Source organism: Doryrhamphus excisus, chromosome 9 (assembly GCF_030265055.1).
Source record: "Doryrhamphus excisus isolate RoL2022-K1 chromosome 9, RoL_Dexc_1.0, whole genome shotgun sequence".
Taxonomy (NCBI): Eukaryota; Metazoa; Chordata; class Actinopteri; order Syngnathiformes; family Syngnathidae; genus Doryrhamphus; species Doryrhamphus excisus.
Window position 1 is genome coordinate 12,561,355 of NC_080474.1, and position 12,463 is coordinate 12,573,817.

General features: G+C 47.4%; 3 protein-coding genes across 5 annotated transcripts; 2 read left to right on the plus strand and 1 right to left on the minus strand.

Annotated features, from left to right (window-relative positions):
• The first annotated feature begins 295 nt into the window (after window positions 1-295).
• On the plus strand, window positions 296-3,367 carry lacc1 (laccase (multicopper oxidoreductase) domain containing 1). Its single transcript, XM_058081619.1, has 4 exons — window positions 296-776; window positions 2,334-2,678; window positions 2,749-2,965; window positions 3,035-3,367. Exons 1-4 carry the CDS (start codon window positions 326-328, stop codon window positions 3,219-3,221), a joined length of 1,200 nt encoding a protein of 399 aa, XP_057937602.1. The 5' UTR covers window positions 296-325; the 3' UTR covers window positions 3,222-3,367.
• On the minus strand, window positions 3,281-10,617 carry LOC131135565 (TGF-beta receptor type-2-like). Its single transcript, XM_058081618.1, has 8 exons — window positions 9,884-10,617; window positions 8,138-8,285; window positions 6,655-6,857; window positions 5,939-6,585; window positions 5,734-5,871; window positions 5,526-5,667; window positions 5,300-5,427; window positions 3,281-5,219 (listed from the first exon to the last, which is right to left on the minus strand). The coding sequence occupies exons 1-8, from the start codon at window positions 9,933-9,935 to the stop codon at window positions 5,019-5,021; spliced, it is 1,659 nt and encodes a 552-aa protein (XP_057937601.1). The 5' UTR covers window positions 9,936-10,617; the 3' UTR covers window positions 3,281-5,018.
• On the plus strand, window positions 9,936-12,390 carry si:dkey-69o16.5 (Alpha-aspartyl dipeptidase-like). 3 transcript variants are annotated; one of them, XM_058081622.1, is made up of 9 exons: window positions 9,936-10,176; window positions 10,252-10,414; window positions 10,673-10,761; window positions 10,849-10,923; window positions 11,442-11,521; window positions 11,599-11,772; window positions 11,982-12,041; window positions 12,114-12,196; window positions 12,262-12,390. In XM_058081622.1, exons 2-9 carry the CDS (start codon window positions 10,272-10,274, stop codon window positions 12,323-12,325), a joined length of 768 nt encoding a protein of 255 aa, XP_057937605.1. In that variant the 5' UTR covers window positions 9,936-10,176; window positions 10,252-10,271; the 3' UTR covers window positions 12,326-12,390. The 3 variants fall into 3 exon arrangements, with proteins under 3 accessions (XP_057937605.1, XP_057937606.1, XP_057937603.1); XM_058081623.1 differs by having other exon boundaries at window positions 9,936-10,133; XM_058081620.1 differs by lacking the exon at window positions 9,936-10,176 and having other exon boundaries at window positions 10,200-10,414.
• The last annotated feature ends 73 nt before the right edge of the window (window positions 12,391-12,463 follow it).

The window sequence follows — 12,463 nt, forward strand, 5'->3', positions numbered from 1 at the left end:
GCGGATGATGTCATTAATTGTTTTCGGGTCTTTATTCAGGTTTCTTTCATCACCTGCTGATGTTTTCCTGGGTCAACAAATTCAATGACGCTACAAGAACGTCACAAACATGGTGTAATATAATATATTATTGTGTAAGTTTGCTGATTTTTGTACTGCATTTCAGTCAATGGTACGGCCAACTTCTCACATGTTGACTGTACTGTCACGCCCTCACTTCCTGAGTGGGCGGGGCTTGAGCGCAAATAGGAAGTGTGGCCTCGTGAGCCGCTTCCTATCACGGCCTGTATGACACGCGCAGGCAAGCAAGCGGCCGCCGTGCACAATGTGCGCGGTCGTGCTGCTGGATCTCCCACACGCCTGCCGCTGCGGGTGCACTGATCGGCTGCTGCGCGAGGAGGCCGCAGCGCACGCGCACTTATTTGTGCTGCTCGGCGGCTGTGACGTCACGGACACGCCGGTGTTCGCGTACGGGGACGCGCATTTACTGGACTCGCGCTGCACGGCCGAGAGCATATACCGGCTAAAGCGGGCCGCAGACGACCTGGATGTGCACGCGCTGCGCGTCATCACGAGTGAGCGGGGTCGAGAGCGGCTGCTTCGGTACGAGCAGCTGCTTTTTACGGCTCTTTACCACTTCACCTACAGGCTTGGATGTCCCCGCCCTGGCCACACGCACTCACCTGATGAGGAGGAGGATGACGTCAGTTCCTTTCTGCACACACTTCCGGCGCTGGGCGGGCCCGTTAGACTGCTAACGTCATCGCTGATCCCAGGTGACTTCAACACACAAGGATGATGTCGGTCAGCTGATGTTTTTATGTGATACAGAATAGTAACAACATGATGTAATACATGTTCACAACAACCTTTCTTATACGAAAAATTAGTTTATTCCAGACACACATAAATATTAGCACAAAACATATCTAATAGCCAATAGTTTAACATTCAGAAAATGTGTGTGCGGTGCACACTGCAAGAAAGAAGATCCATACATGAGGTGTTCACTGTTCTGTGTGTATTCAATGAATAGATACCCCCCCCAACACACATAAGCACAATAAAGATGATTAATGGATTCCCTGGCTGGAACTTGCGTATAGGTTCCCAACTCAACAAGGATTCCTATCCATTCTTCATCAATGTGTGGCGGCTTTGCTTGGCCACTGAATCCTGTGGACTATTTTGTTAAAAGGGACCCATTATGCTACTTTTGGGCCATTTGTATTGAGTTGTGGACTCCAACGGAGCAGCTTCACATGATAACCTGCACAGAAAACTTTCTAGATCTTCCAGAATCTGCACCTATTCCAGCTTTATTTCCTTGGCTTGTCAAAACAGTCTGTTTTAATTTGAGTCCATCCATGGCCTGCCTCTGGGCCCGCCCACTCTGCTGTGATTGGTCACACTCCTTGCAAGGTGAAATCTTCACAGTGCAGGAGAGCGGGGAGGGCAGGCCTACAGCTTGTATTCGGGAATGCCCATATAAGGAAGTATGATTCACTGTGATGTCACAGGGAGCTGGTGTTGGAAGAAAATTCAGCATTCAGAGCCATGCCAAACGTCTTTCATTATCTGATACTTTGGCATCGTTTAACATGATAATACAGCATTCTAACTACATTTATAGGTCAGAAAAGTGGAAAAAGCATAATAGGTCCCCTTTAAGCACACTGTTACCGTATGGTAATCAAGACATTGTACAAAAACGGAGACAAATCAAATCCTACGAAAATCGGGGTGGATGAAAACCAAGGTTCGACTGTAAATACACAAACACATCTGGCTTAATATTGCATTAATAATAAATGGTCATATCAGACACTACGGATTGGTGTTCTTCCATATACTGTACTTTGTAAACATCAAATACTCATATTAGTACATTGTTTGACTTACTCAATTCATTCCATAATGTAATTCCACATACACTTATGCTGAAAGTTTTTAGTGTTTGTTTGTACATACTGTATGTTTTAAGTTAATTTTTTCTTAAAGGGATAGTTCTGATTTTTTGACAACAAGTTGTATGACACCCCATAAACAGTAAAGTCCATCAACAGTGACTTACTGAATCAGGAGGGGAGCTGATGTCATAAGACATGTATCTACAAAGTGACGTTTACGTTATCAACCCAAACTACTTTGGCGATCTACCGGTATCTTGCAACGTAATGAGTGTCCATCTCGCCTGAAGTCAGCTGGGATAGGCTCGAGCATACGCCTGTGACCCTAGTGAGGATAAGCGGTATAGAAAATTGATGGATTTTTACACAGGTTTTTAGGTTTAAGTTCAAACTATACATGCTGTCTTTTTTCTTTACCTGCAGATTGTTTTGGCCATGGTTTCAGCACGCGTTCAGGGGGCGTGTCCTACATTCCCTCCTTGTCCTCCTTGAACTTGTTCAGCAGCAGCAAGAGGTGTGATCCCCCTGCTGTGGTTCAGGAGAACAGACGGCGGCTGGCACTCCACGCCGGTTTCCACCCGCGCCACCTCCATCTGCCGAAGGTCAAGCATTCCAGCCAGGTGTGGATCATTGGTGAACCTGAGCCAGAGAACTATGACGCCATCGTGACCGATCGGCCGGGGAAAGTAGTCGCCGCTCCGGGAGCCGACTGCATCCCAATCATCTTTGCTGATCCTGTGTCGAAGGTGGTAGGCGTTGCTCACGCAGGTATGTGAGGTGCCATCACCTACGTATGTGAGGTGCCATCAAGCAGGAAGCAACTTTTTGTGGTACTCAGGATGGAGAGGAACCCTGATGGGGGTTGCTATGGCAACAGTGGAGGCCATGGTGATGCACTTTGGGTGCCAGGCCAGGAACATCCTGGTGGTCCTGGGACCATCGGTGGGGGCGTGTTGTTTCACGCTGGAGAAAGCGCAGGCGTCAAACTTCCATCGGGACTGCGTTACTGAACCCCAGTCAGCCAGGCCGCATGTCAACATCCGCCTGGCCAACAGGTGGTGCTTTGTTCACAATTCCCAGCCTTGTCCACTTTAACACTTACAACTTGTGATTGGTTGCCACAGGCTCCTCCTCCAGGGGGGCGGGATCCTGCCAGAGCATATCCATGATGACACGGTGACGGACAGGTCGCGCGTGACGCCGTGCACTTCCTGCCACCCCAATGACTTCTTCTCACATGTCCGAGATGGACCCAATTTTGGCACCCAGGTGGGCTTTGTGTGGATCAAGGAGATGGAAACATCCCACTGACCCAGGAGGGTGTCTTCTTTTAAGGACAAATATAGGAACATAATAATAATAATAATTCGAAACATCCATATACAAACCTTCACATGTTTTATTCAATGTCACTGTCCAAATTCTTCTGCTGACAAACAAAATAAAGTTGAAATGATTTGCTGAGTCATGTTCTGTAAATGTTTATTATCTCCATTTAGCTTTTATCCATATAAATAATCACGCATCTGGTTTTGTTCGCTACCCACTGGACCACTATGTGAGACAGTCAAAGGTCTGGGGTCACAGGTGGTGTAGTGCTTCACATAGCACATAATCTGTACTGGGTGCCCAGCAGCTTATCAGTTTGGGCTCTGTGCTGTGTTGGTAGAATTAGTTAGCTGGTTTGGGGTTAGGGTTCTGGGTTGGGGTAGGATTAAGGGGTTAGGGTTCTGGGTTGGGATAGGATTAAGGGGTTAGGGTTCTGGGTTGGGATAAGATTAAGGGGTTTGGGTTATGGGTTGGGATAAGATTAAGGGGTTAGGGTTATGGGTTGGGCTAGGATTAAGGGGCTAGCGTTCTGGGTTGGTGTAGGATTAAGGGGTTAGGGTTCTGGGTTGGGATAAGATTAAGAGGTAAGGGTTATGGGTTGGGGTAGGATTAAGGGGTCAGGGTTCTGGGTTGGGATAAGATTAAGAGGTTAGGGTTATGGGTTGGGGTAGGATAAGGGGTTAGGGTAGGACTAAAGGGTTAGGGTTCTGGGTTGGGGTAGGATTAAGGGGTTAGGGTTATGGTTTGGGGTAGGATTAAGGGTTTAAGGTTCTGGGTTGGGGTAGGATTAAGGGGTTAGGGTTCTGGGTTGGGATATGATTAAGGGGGTAGGGTTCTGGGTTGGGATAGGATTAAGGGGTTAGGGTTCTGGGTTGGGGTAGGATTAAGGGGTTAGGGTTCTGGGTTGGGGTAGGATTAAGGGGTTAGGGTTCTGGGTTGGGATAAGATTAAGAGGTTAGGGTTCTGGGTTGGGGTAGGATTAAGGGGTTAGGGTAGGATTATGGGGTTAGGGTTCTGGGTTGGGGTAGGATTAAGGGGTTAGGGTTATGTTTTGGGGTAGGATTAACGGTTTAGGGTTCTGGGTTTGGGTAGGATTAAAGGTTTGGGGTTCTGGGTTGGGGTAGGATTAAGGGTTTAGGGTTCTGGGTTGGGGTAGGATTAAGGGGTTAGGGTTCTGGGTTGGGGTAGGATTAAGGGGTCAGGGGTTACAATCCACAATATGGCTGTATTGGTAGAAAGGTTAAGAGCTGGGTTTGGGAATTAAGCCTGCATGATACTACAAATGGTGCCTGACGAACGCCGCCCCCTCCAAACCGTCTGGCTGAGCTTGATGTGCACCTTCAAAGAATTTCTAACCTTGCGTCAAGGGCAGCGCACACCACAAACATGTCACTGGTCGGCTTTTTTAGTGCATGATTTCTGTTTTTTTCTTTCCAACTAAAGCAGCAAACAGTCTGTCTGTCCAGGCTTCTTAGTGCAATTAGACACAAAAAGCATAGCCAGCAGATAGAGCAGCACTGTTTGATGTTGACCCTGTTGGAGAAGCCACTTCCTGTTGCTTCACATGCTGTAAGTGATGTACTGGGATGCCTCCCCTTGACCATTTTAGGTAGAAAAAATGTGTTAGGTCAGCAGAGTTGGCAAGAAAGGATCACAAGATTGTTTGTTGATGTTGAAGTCACAGCGTCACATGACTTCTGCTGTCAGTGACGACATCAGGCATGCTTACCTGGTCACCAGGTGGAGACCAGCGGCCTGCACAAAAATGTCTTCATGGAATCACAGAGGAGGTACGCTTTCAACATAGCTGACGTCCTCTGACGTTTTTGCTCCACTTTCGTGACCTTCTGACCTGTTCGCTGTTTCTGCCTCTTCTCGTTGCAGGGTGGTGAAGCGCTCCAGCACACAGGGTGCCGTCAGCCGGGCCTCAGGGTCGTGATCCCAGCACTCCACCACGGTGGAGCAGAAGACGTTCATTCCCTAAACACACACACAATCCATCCAATCCATTCATCTTGGGAGGGAACAAAGTTGGTCTATTTGAGGGCCACATGACGTACCTGATGCTGCGTCCAGGCGGTTGGAATGTCAGGTCGCCGTCGGTCCCTCAGCACCAGGTCTCTCATGCTGTCAACGCATGGATGCTCGCACACTTTGGAGCCAAACGCTGGCTCATAGTTGTTCACCTCTACACACACACACAGTTGAGTGGGTCTTGTTGCCAAGGCGATTTAGCCTAGGAAAACCCAAAAGGAAAGGGGCACTTCTGATTGGTTCTTCTCCTACCTCCGATGGTGTGGCATCGGGAAGCCATCTCCCAGAGGACCAGAGCCATGGAGTAAACATCCATCTGCTTAAAGGCCTCCACATCATCCAGGTTCACTCTGGACTCCAGAACCTCTGGAGCCATGTAGCGAGCCGTGCCCACCTGGAGCAGACCACAACATAGATCAGGTTGTCCTCGGAATGCTCCCATGATATTATTTGATTTTACCTGTCCACTGTTAGCATAGTCGTCCACCGTGAGGGACAAGTCCAGTTTGAGTGCCAGGCCGAAGTCACACAGAACACATTCCCCATTCTTCTTCAGCACAATGTTGCTGCTCTTCACATCCCGATGAGCCACAGGCACCTGAAGCAGGAATGTTACCTTAACGAGCATCGTTACATCTTCTCAATTCATTACATTGTTTACCAACCTTGGGTGACCCATTGGGCGTGGTGTCACTGTGAAGGTGAGCCAAGCCGCGGGCAATGCTGGTTGCCATGGTAATTAGTTCCTCCCAGCTGAGGACATTAGTCACAAGGAAGTCTTGCAGGTTTCCGCGGTCATGATAGGTCAAGACCAGCCAGTATGCGGTCATAGCGTGACCCACTGGACCCCGGACTTCGGCTGCACGGAATCCAACAACATTATCGTGTTTCAGCTCGGGATCAGACAAGATGGCACACTCGTTTCTCCACGAGGCATATTCTGCGCCGGGAAACACTTTGACTGCTACCGTGTCGCCCGGAAGCAGACACGCCCTCCAGACCTCGGCAAAGCGGCCTTTGCCCAGCAGTGCCTCCAGCTTGATGGGTAGTGGCCCACCCACATTACTGTGAAGTGGTGCCACCTTGGCAGTCAACTCCTCTCTTTGGACACTGCTCTCTAGTTGGCCCACACAAGGACGGTCCACGTTGGTTTTGGCGGGCCACCAGAAGTGGGCTGGGCAGCCGTGTTTGCCTTGGTGGCGTGTGCGATGGAAACAGAAGACGACTGTGGCGACGGCAGCCAGCAGGAGGGGCAGGAGCAGGCTAGCAGCCACCACAGGGGCCACATCTTTGCTCTGTAACCTGGAGAAGCCTGAAAATCAACGAATGAGTCACATGGGTGCACTCATGTCACATGACCGCACTGTCCTGTCTCGCTCACCGTCTGCAAAGATCAGCTTGTCGTTGCATTCGTGTTCGCCACGGCAAGCGCACACCATGGCCACGCCTACTTCTGCTGGCTGCCCCACCATATGACACTCCCTGGAAGTGATGTTGCGCAGAAGCCCCACCTCCACACCTTCTAGCGGCAGCGCGGGGTTGTGACACATGGTGTGCACTGTCGCCGTGCCATTTGTCTTCCTCCTGGAAAAGACACAATTACATCATCACAGACATCTCTGATGTATGATCCAGAACACGCTGTCAATGCAGTGTCACTCCTGTTTCACCCAGCTACTGAGGTCTAGTGTCAATGCAGTGCCGGTTCACTACGACTTCATACCAGTTTCAATCCCATGTCGGTCAACTTCAATCTAGGTGCAGGGGTCTCAAACACGCAGCCCGCTAGCCAAATATGGCCCGCAGGACACTAGTTTGAGGCCCCCGCCTTGATATGAAAGTTTAATGTTAGTGCGGCCCGCGCAAGTTTGATATGAATGCTGTATGGTATCATGTACCCAGAAAAAGATATTACGTTTGATTAATGTTCATGTTAAAGGTTAAATAACTGTTAATAGTTATCCTCCCTATCCGTGTGGAAGTGGTAAGTTTTTGGCTATTTAAGTTTAAAGGAAATAACTTGAAGGCTACCGTTTAGGTCGCTAGCTCTCTAGTTTGCGAGTTAGCATGTGTCTCAAGACCCTGCAGTTGCGCAATATGTTGTAAATAAAAAGAGTATAAATGTGACTATAGTCGTGTTTTGTCATGTCTACAGGGCTCTAATAATGTTTTGTTAATTTTAATCTGAAAAAAATAATTTGTCTACCCACCAACTATATGTGGTTTCTTAAGCTTGTATTATTTGCCATTTTATTATTATTTTATTATTATTATATTTATTTATTACTGATTGATTGATTTTCTTTATTCTTGACTTGTTTGTTTATTTTCATCTTATTTTGTGCAGAAAAATAAAAATTAAGATATTTGAGAACAGTGGAATGTTTTATCAGAGCTTTTATTGTCGAAAATCGGAACCAAAGCACTGAAAAAGTTTGTATATTTTTCTGTTTTTAATAAATGCGTTTTTTTTTTTTTGAAAACCTGATGCGGCCCAGCCTTGCCCAGACCCTAGCTCCAGTGGCCCCCAGGTAATTTGAGTTTGAGACCCCTGATCTAGTGTAAACACAGCCAACTCAATCCAGTGTGAGTCTGCTTCAGTCCTGTTTAAATGCGGTGTCCATTGATTTAGCTCTAATGTAAATGCATTGTCAATTATGTTCCGATCCACTGTCAGTCTGCATCAGTCTGTTTAAACCCAATGTCAGTCTACTTGGGGTTAGGGTTCTGGGTTGGGCTACAGGTCTACAGTCAATCCAGTGTAAGTCAACATAGATATACGTAGTCTTAAATCATAACCCAGTCCTGTTTTAAATCCAGTGCAGAAATAAATAAAACTTTAGTGTGTCATCCTGTTAGCTCACCATATGGAGACGCAGATCTCCTCCAGGGAAGTGCAGTAGGAGGACAAGGAGCAGTTGGAAAGGCAGATGTCATCCTGGCACGCCGGACTGGACGTTTCGCACCACTTACACAGGTTGAAGTTGAGATGGCTCAGAGACATCACTGCCGCTAGCAGACGCAGATGAAGAAGAGGAGACGTGAACGGGATTTTTAGCATTGTATACATTGTATACTATTACTTGACTTCTTTTTATGCTTGTGTGACACACACTTAAGCATAACCTAAGCTAATAATTGTACTCACTTTTTTGTGTTCATTATGGTGTACTATACTGTACTGGCAGCTGTCTAGAATATTTTGATCGCCTTATTGCGCTACAAGACACCATGACTACATCTTTGTATACACACACGCAGACACACACATCTTGGCTTTCTTGCTGGAGAGGACAGTGACTGGCACTGCAACAAAGTGTGTGTGTGGTAAAAAGGACAGTGACACACATACACAAGACAGAAACAGACATTTATAAAAAGATAATGCCATCATGGTTACCGCCAATTTCTGTTTATGTTGACAAAATAAAGATACAATGCTAACACTTAGTGAGAGGGTGGAATGTTTACGTCTGGTTACATCACGGTTTCCAGTTTTAGTACCTGGAGATAAAACAGTTTTGTAGCCAGCAAGATCAGGACATCACTTAACATACATGAAGAAACAGCCATGTCATAAGTAAACATGCTATACCGCAAGGTAATAAAAAACATTTGCTTATATTACATAAATGGTGAGTGTGAATGGTTGTTTGTCTATATGTGCCCTGTGATTGGCTGGCGACCAGTCCAGGGTGTACCCCGCCTCTCGCCCCAAGACAGCTGGGATAGGCTCCAGCACCCCCCGCGACCCTCGTGAGGAAAAAGTGGTAGAAAATGAATGAATGAAGAACATAAATGTAGTCAAAGATCCCAAAACGAGGACAGAATAAGGGCAGTATTCCAACATGCCTTGCTAAAGATGCTAATGGTTAAGGGGATAGACCTGAACTCTATTGAGCATATGTGTGGTATTCTCAAACAGATGTTGGAGGAGAGCAAGGAATCGAACATCCACCAGCTCTATGATGTTGTCATGGAGGCCTGAAAGAGGGGAGGCGACCGGTGATGTTCTCGTGAACTCCATTCCCAAGAAACTTCCATCCATCTATTGTCTATGCTGCTTAGTTGCATTAGGGTTGCAGGGGTATGCTGGAGCCTATCCCAGCTGACTTCGGACAAGAGGCGGGATACACAACAGCATATTTACAAAGTGTGTGGACATATTGTGTCCATAGGGAAAAATATGGCAGCATATATGGGACACTGTTCTTTAGCCCACATACAACCACAGATGTTGTCTGGACCATGTTTTGGTTCACGTTTACTAAAATAAATGTTTTTTCAACATTTGTCCTAGTTCTAGAATGTATATGAGAAAAGTGAATACAGAAAAACGAAAACGAAAACACTATTAGCCAAATTGATATATGTGCTAATAATACCATCCATAACAACACAATTGCTGCATCGTGCATTTTAAACACTACCCTGCCTTTTTATTGATGAACCATTTGCAGCCAGTTTATCCTCCAATTTAAATTTATAGTTTTGTTCCTGTAAAGAACACGTCGTCGCAAACGTTTGGACTTTTTCAAACTTTTCCACCTCCTCCCTCCCGCCCCCTCTCTCTTTCTCACACACAAACACGCACACATAGAGAAACTCACAGACGCTCAGGAGGACCACAGCCGTCAGCAAAATGGTCCGGAACCGAGCCATCGTCTTCCGGGACGTTCGGACGTCGCTCGGTGTGTGTCCGGTACCTGGACGGATTGAGAGAGCGTCATGGACGCGGACCGAGCTGTCCAGATGTTTTTCATCCAGATGTGGGTACTAAGCCCCGCCCACCGCTCTTTCAGAGGCGCCGCTTGTGACGTCATCGCCTGCCGATAAAACACGAACGAGAAAAACTATTGGGTCAGCAAATCAGTCACTTCATTAAGAACACCCTCCAAATGACGTATGAACCTGGATTTGAAAAAAAATATGATCCTCCTTTGTGATTGGTCAATCGCTGACTTCCTCTCCCCACTAGAACTTTGCTGCGCTGGTCACATGACCGCACATGACATTCGGGTAAGAGGCAGCTGGACTTCACCGACAATGAACAGGAGACTGCTACTAGTGTCCAACTCCACCCTGCACGGCAGCGGCTACCTGGACCACTGTCAGGAGCACATAGCGCACTTCCTAGGCAGGTACGACGAGCGCCAACGTCCATTGACGAGAAGCGCACTTATTTTCACTTACTAGGCACGTGCTCGTGTCACGTGACGTGTATCTGTAATGTCCTGGCAGGAGTTCAGCTCACAGGAAACTCGTCATGGAGTCTTAACTTTGTTACTTTGTAAACAGTGTTTTTTTTTAACTCTTCAATGCATTTTTATGCTACCACTAACGACCAGCAGGGGGCTCTTACAGGTCACATGACTGACACTCATACTTTGCTGTTGTAGAAATGTGAAGAGGGTCTTGTTTGTCCCCTATGCGCTTCACGACCGAGACGCCTACGCAGAGACCGCCAGAAAAAAGTTGAAAACTCTCGGTGGGTGAAGAACCCTGCCAAGCATGTTCAGTGTTGTTGTAGTTTTTGTGACGACCAAGTGACACCACAATGTCAATGTTCTTGCAGGTTACGAGCTTGACAGCATCCACGACGCCCCCGACCCTATTGATGCCGTTAACAAGGCGGAAGCCATTTTTATTGGTCAGCATTTTTATATTCACTTGACGGTCTGGTTGGATGCCAGTTTACTTTAGTACTGTCTCAATCCAGTGTCATTCTACTTAGATCTAGTGTAAATATGTGGGTTGTGTCAATACGGTTTCGATCCATTCATTCATTCATTTCCTGCTGGAGCCTATCCCAGCTGTCTTTGGGCGTGAGGCTGGGTACACCCTGGACGGTCGCCAGCCAATCACAGGGCACATATAGACAAACAACCATTCACACTCACATTCATACCCATGGACAATTTGTAGTGGCCAATTAACCTAGCATGTTTTTGGAATGTGGGAGGAAACCGGAGTACCCGGAGAAAACCCACGCATGCATGGGGAGAACATGCAAACTCCACACAGAGATGGCCGAGGGTGGAATTTTACCCTGGTCTGCGTGCTAACCACTAGACCGGTTTCGATCCAGTCAGTGTCAATCCACTTAGGTCAAGTATTAATGAATTGTCAATCCAGTGTCAGGCCACTTAGGTCCAGTGTGTCCCACAGGAGGAGGCAACACTTTCCGACTGCTGAAGTGTCTCTATGACAACCATCTTCTGAAAGAGATCCGAAGGAGGGTTCTGGAGGTGAACTTTTGACCTCAAGTCAGACGTCAAGTCAGTGTTGATTCTAAACTACCATCTTTCTGTCCTGTTGGGTCTAGGATGGCATCCCGTATATGGGCTCCAGCGCTGGCACCAACGTGGCCACAGTCAGCATCAGCACCACCAACGACATGCCAATTGTCTTCCCGCCTTCTTTCATGGCCATCGGCCTCGTCCCCTTCAACATCAACCCGCACTTCCTAGATGCAGACCCTAACAGTCGTCACATGGGGGTGAGCAAACGAAGCACTCTTATCTCCTACCCTTTGTGCACTTTGACACCTTTTGGCTAATTATTTTCGATAACACAAACAAGGTGTGGCAGCTAGATCAAACTTCATGAGCTTGCTCTTATCAGGCTGGGTAGAATGAAGCCAAAAGCTCTCTGGTCACATGACCACAACAAGGTTATCAAAAATGATAAGATGACATTCTCATGCAGGAGACCAGAGAACAGCGGATTAGTCAGTACCATGAAGAGCCGGACACGCCATCAGTTCTGGTGAGAAACCACTGACATTGTGTAGAGTAGAACAGGGTCTAACTGGCGTGCAATCATGTGACGTCTGTCCAGGGTCTTCGTGAAGGTTCCATGCTGCTGGTGGAGGGACGGCAAGTCACTCTGTTGGGAAGCACCAGGGCACGACTCTTTGCAAGGTAAGTATTTCAGGAGCGCGCGTGCGTGATGTCGCACCTTTCAACGCCTGTGTGGCACCCTATAGGGGACAGCCTGCTGTGGAGTACGAACCAGGAAGTGACCTCAGCTTCCTGCTGATGGAACCTTGACCAATCAAGAGGGAGGCTGCACATGATCTCAGGTTTTTTTCTAATTAAACAGATCAAGGTGTGAATGGTGTTGGTTTTCCTTGAGCCCCTCCAGGTGTCCTGTAGACACAAACAATACTTTCAGCTTGTTGCTATGAG

Bases quoted from the DNA above. Each gene is read 5' to 3' on its own strand.
- lacc1 (XM_058081619.1), top strand. From the start codon at position 326: ATGTGCGCGGTCGTGCTGCTGGATCTCCCACACGCCTGCCGCTGCGGG. The intron at 2,679-2,748 runs GTATGTGAGGTG...TGTGGTACTCAG, and splicing joins GGTAGGCGTTGCTCACGCAG to GATGGAGAGGAACCCTGATG. The intron at 2,966-3,034 runs GTGGTGCTTTGT...TGGTTGCCACAG, and splicing joins AACATCCGCCTGGCCAACAG to GCTCCTCCTCCAGGGGGGCG.
- LOC131135565 (XM_058081618.1), bottom strand. From the start codon at position 9,935: ATGGCTCGGTTCCGGACCATTTTGCTGACGGCTGTGGTCCTCCTGAGC. The intron at 8,286-9,883 runs GTGAGTTTCTCT...TGCGTCTGCTAG, and splicing joins TGTGGTCCTCCTGAGCGTCT to CGGCAGTGATGTCTCTGAGC. The intron at 5,428-5,525 runs GTAGGAGAAGAA...GTGTGTGTGTAG, and splicing joins CCGATGCCACACCATCGGAG to AGGTGAACAACTATGAGCCA.
- si:dkey-69o16.5 (XM_058081620.1), top strand. From the start codon at position 10,203: ATGATCCTCCTTTGTGATTGGTCAATCGCTGACTTCCTCTCCCCACTA. The intron at 12,042-12,113 runs GTGAGAAACCAC...ACGTCTGTCCAG, and splicing joins CGGACACGCCATCAGTTCTG to GGTCTTCGTGAAGGTTCCAT. The intron at 12,197-12,261 runs GTAAGTATTTCA...GGCACCCTATAG, and splicing joins AGGGCACGACTCTTTGCAAG to GGGACAGCCTGCTGTGGAGT.